Source organism: Dreissena polymorpha, chromosome 14 (genome assembly GCF_020536995.1).
Source record: "Dreissena polymorpha isolate Duluth1 chromosome 14, UMN_Dpol_1.0, whole genome shotgun sequence".
NCBI lineage: Eukaryota > Metazoa > Mollusca > Bivalvia > Myida > Dreissenidae > Dreissena > Dreissena polymorpha.
This window is the reverse complement of record NC_068368.1, coordinates 8,097,521-8,102,520: the sequence shown is the minus strand read 5'-3', so window position 1 is coordinate 8,102,520 and position 5,000 is coordinate 8,097,521. Positions and strand designations below refer to the sequence as shown.

General features: G+C 33.3%; 1 protein-coding gene across 1 annotated transcript in view; it reads left to right on the top strand.

Moving 5' to 3' along the window:
• Window positions 1–913: 913 nt before the first annotated feature.
• The window catches only part of LOC127858597 (neuronal acetylcholine receptor subunit alpha-9-like), a 12,136-nt gene continuing 8,049 nt past the window's right edge, over window positions 914–5,000 (top strand). Inside the window, exons 1-4 of the mRNA XM_052395796.1 lie at window positions 914–962; window positions 1,745–1,869; window positions 3,091–3,258; window positions 3,774–4,154. Of these exons, the coding sequence (XP_052251756.1) occupies window positions 914–962; window positions 1,745–1,869; window positions 3,091–3,258; window positions 3,774–4,154 (723 nt within the window). The remainder of the gene's footprint in view (window positions 963–1,744; window positions 1,870–3,090; window positions 3,259–3,773; window positions 4,155–5,000) is intronic.

Below are 5,000 nucleotides of genomic sequence, written 5' to 3'. Positions count from 1 at the left end.
TAGACACATATAACTGGTAAAAAAAAGAACACACATATATATATATATATATATGTTCTTTTTTAAACCGCCTAGCCATTCATCCCATTCGCGTTTTTTTAGAAGCACATGCTTCGAGATATTTATAAATTTATTTATTTGCAGTAATAATAATTCAGTAAACCGTACAATGTATGATTCAGACTCTTCATAAGAAAACAAAGCAAAAAAATGCAAACTGTCCGACGTACAGTGAGGAATGTCAATAACTATATTCTAACCGAGATCAATGACAGATACGTGCAATATTAACGATAATAAATAATCCCCTTTAAATGATAACAATTTGATTAATTGATCATAGACGTATGTATAATTTCGTCCAATAATTGTTAAATGCCATATATATTGGCATGGGTTTCAATTACTGTTGTAAGTTTACTTTTCGGAGATTGTCTTATACATATTTTGACCTTTTCTATAGGATGTTGGAGAAATTTCAATTCAGAATAAATAATTGTTTATATTACATTCACTACTGTAAGATAAGTTCACCAATTCGTTAGCTAAATATAATTTTCGATTTGAGTCGAAGTTTTAACATCTTTTTGTTCAAGTTGTAAGTCAGACCTATCTTTTAAAAAGGCTCTCTTTTTAAGTTCTCACTCAGACCTCTATTTTAACATAGTTATTTTCAAGTTGAAAGCAAGACTAATAATTTAACATGGCTTTAATCGACTTGTACGTCAGAACTTCCTTTTAACATGGCTCTTTTCCAGTTGTCAGTCAGGCCTATCTTTTGGCAAAGCTATGTTCCAGTAGCAAACAAGAACTATATTCTGACCTTTTTTAATATAGTTATCCTCCAAATGTAGGTAAGAAATATCTTTAAACATGGCTTCGTCCCAGTTGTGAGTCAGAACTTTCTTGTAACATGGCTATGCTTCAGTTGCTAGTCAGACCTATCTTTTCTCCTTCGAGTTGTGAGTCAGAACTTTCTTTTAGCATAGCTATGTTCTACTTGTAAGTAAGACCCATATTTTGCACAGCTATGTTCCAGTTGTCATGCAGACCTTTATTTAGGATAGATATGTTCAAGTTGTTAGTCATACCTATATTTTAGCATAGCTATGTTCCAGTTGTAAGTCAGACCTATCGTTTAGCATAGCTATGTTCAAATTGTAAGTCAGACCTATCTTTTAGAAAAGCTATATTACACTTGTTTAGACTGGAAATATAATCATAAAAGTAGTTGTCTTTAAATGAAGAAATCTAGCATCATCCAGCACTAATTTTATTTATGCCGAATGCAGCAATACATCTGCTCTTTGTATTCTTTATGCGCTTTGAAGTTTCGAGGCGGTATTGTTTTTACTTTATTTATATAATTTATTTTCATACAAATGAACATAATTTGTACATTTGACTCTTTCCTTATTGTTTCGGTACACTATTAAGACGCTGACTATATTTCAGCGACTTTTCTAGTTGGTTTTTATAAGGGAATGTACCGTTTAATAAGTGTAATAGTGATGATATGTTAACAATGTAGTATGTGTCTGTCTTGGTAAATGGGCAATTTACGTACTGATTCAATCATATCTTTCACAGCGTTTGAAACCGTCGTGATTGATCCTGCCTAACACTATAAGCACCAGAACACGAAATCGTTTTTCGTTTAATATCATCAAATGGTTACTGAAAACCTTTGTGCTAAACATTTCTTGCATAGCATAGACATAACTTTTCCTTGTTTCCATTTAAGCTATTATTGATTTCAATGAAAAAGAAGAAAGCATAAAGATCAGCGGATATCTTGGAATGGCATGGTATGATGATTTTCTCAAATGGAATCCAACAGACTACGGAGGACTGGGTCGTCTTTTATTTGTAACAGTTTATTCATTCGTTTTTATTTGCTATATGTAACCACACCTTATTATGGACAAGTGGGGCTAATTGAGTATGTGATAAACAGAAAGTCAATATTGTGTAAGTCCAATTTAAAGTGACCTGTTCAATTTAGCTTGCTACTAAAGGACATTACAAACCATACAAATGGGGTTTTACTGTGCATATATGAAATGTGAAAGCACAGCGACAAAATATTGGCCGATATTTCGATATTTAGTAAAAAATATGTAGCCGCTATTTCATTTACATTTGATACACATACCGGTCACAAAAGTGTTAAAAATTTTATCTCAATATTCATGATGCCTAACTTCTACTAAATCTTAAACTAAGAGGTATAGATCAGTGTGAGAAATATCATAAAGTAAATTCGGAGACTAAAATCATACTCATCTTATAAAGAATCACTTGACATTTTAATATTGTTCAACAGTCAAACATGTTAAACAGTTAAAAGTATACAAAGAGGACTGTTGATTTATGCCGTCTTAACAGACACATGACGGCTTAAATGACTTTTTATATCATAAACAGTTGTTGTTATTTATTATTGAAAATAATAGGAAATCATAAGAATTTAATTCGTTTATTATCTTCTGTGATTAAAAAGGCAACGTATAATATTTTAATGTGTCAATCTTATTATTAATATTAATACAACAATTACTTTATAATACATTATAACACGCACGGTTTTCGTTATTTAATTAATCTCCATTTTGTTTAAATGAAGTATTGTGTACCATGCTAATTTGACAAACCAAATATAATAATGTTATTAATTCTTTGCATTTATAGCCACAAAATGATGTCTGGCGACCGGATGTTGCTCTTCATAACTCCTTCCGGAATTTTACCGGTCTCGGATCCAATAATTTGTTATTGGCTGTGGATAACACTGGTGCAGTTACTTGGTATCCTTATCAGGTACGAAACACTATCGGTCGATGATGATGTAAATGTATATCACTGTAAGCTTATGTCTATGTAGGTTATTTGTAAAAGGGAATCTAAATTAAAATATATAAATTATATTTCAACATGCAATATTGACAAGTATCACCTGAACAATAAACACAATGAACAATGAGCAAGCAAAACAACATATTTTAGTTGCAACAAGAACATCAGCATCAAACTAATGGAAATAACTTTATACACATTTGGACTTACACATATGTATGTATCTATGTACAGATTCTGGAGGCAACGTGTGACGTAGACATCACATATTTCCCGTTCGACACACAGGAATGTCCTCTCAAATTTTCCGCTTGGAGCTATACTATCGATGAAGTAATAATGATTGAAGGAGAGAAAGGCATCATTACTGAACAGTTTGAAGAAAATTCAAGATGGTCGCTGGTACAATTTGTTACTTTTTAACAGATTAATCCAATGCTAGCATCACTTACAAACCATCTATCATAGCCTTAATTCATTGCGTAAATTAAAACAAAGTTAAAAAGTATTTCCTATCACTCTACCCTGTAATTAACGGTCGGTAAAAAGGTCATAATCGGCATATGGAATTTATAAAGTAAACAATATTTATCCGTTAATAATTGTTATTGTCGAATGCAGCACTGTTAATTTTTGTGTATTTTTAAAAAAACTTAAGATCGCAAATTTCAAACTAACACAGCCGTTTATTTTAAAATATATAAAATTCAAATACAATGAATAAATAACTGTCCATCCTGAAATCAACTGTAAGTTATTACAAACGGAGTTTTCGATACATAATATGTAAAGGAATGATTCTAATAGCAAAACATGTGCATATACAAAACCGAATACGATTAGGACATGTAATCTTTGTTTACACATTTCGCGTAAATTTGGATAATGTTGGTGAGCTAAATGCTGCATATTTTCAGGTTAACACAACAGTTGAGGAAGTCAAAGGTGTTGATGCCATGGTTATTTTCAAGATGAAACTGAAGCGAAAGTCAACATTTTACGTGTTCAATATACTCATCCCCATGGTTCTACTTTCGTTTTTAAACGTCCTCACATTTGTACTTTCGGTACAGTCTGGCGAGCGCGCTTCCTACGCTGTCACAGTGTTCCTGTCTTTGGCCGTGTTTCTAACAATAGTAGCGTCTGAGATTCCAAAAAACTCCAACACCATCTCCATCGTCTCAGTTTACATGACGGCAGTGCTAGCACTAAGCATTGCTACTGTGATGACGTCACTGTTAGAATTGCGACTGGCGTCCCGAGCTAAGGACAAGGACTTAATCAGCTCAGGATATATGGCAATCTACCGCTTAGCTCGGATTTGTCAATGCAGACATGACGGAAAGAGCCGATCCGCAACTGAAATTGGATGGACAGATGTTGTTTCCGCATTGGACTATTTCTTGTTTTGGTTATTCATTGGGCTTACCTTCGTAGCAACTGTGGTATTGTTTGTAGTGGCGGTCAAACGATAACGGGGCTAGGCATCTACCTTTAATGGGTATTTCTACCACTGTACTGAATGAAACATAAACATATTTTACCATTATAACGCACTGAGATGAAACAAATTGCTTGTTATCTTGATATGTCCTACATAAACGTGTGGTTAACGAACTGCCTCGATGGTTTCCGATTTGAGCAAATCAATGTATATTCTAAACTGAATCTCAATAGTATCATAATTTCTGTATGAGTATTGAAAGCGTCATTAAAATCGTCGCGACAATCCTCTACTTATATTCATCTCCTCTAGCTATATTCATCCACGAGGTTGAACAACAGAGATCGTTTTCATACAAATCTCAAGCTATTGATAACATTGCAGGCTAAGTGTCTAGAGGTGAACATATTACGCGCCAGGACCTTTTTATAAGTATGGCGGCAGATTTCATTCATATGGTCCTGACGTTTTTGCGGCTTTGAATTAGGCCGAAACTCCCGGACACAACAGAACGACAAATAAACCCGCGTATACAAAACAACTAGGAAATTTGTTTCGTTTTTTTTCTACCTTGTTAAATCGTTTATTTTTTGCAATTTTCTGCGAAATGTACTATTCTGTTTCATTATTACATAAAATTATGTCAGCCAATTTATCATACCCATAATTTATCATAACGGACTTTTTTGCTATGCAAAAC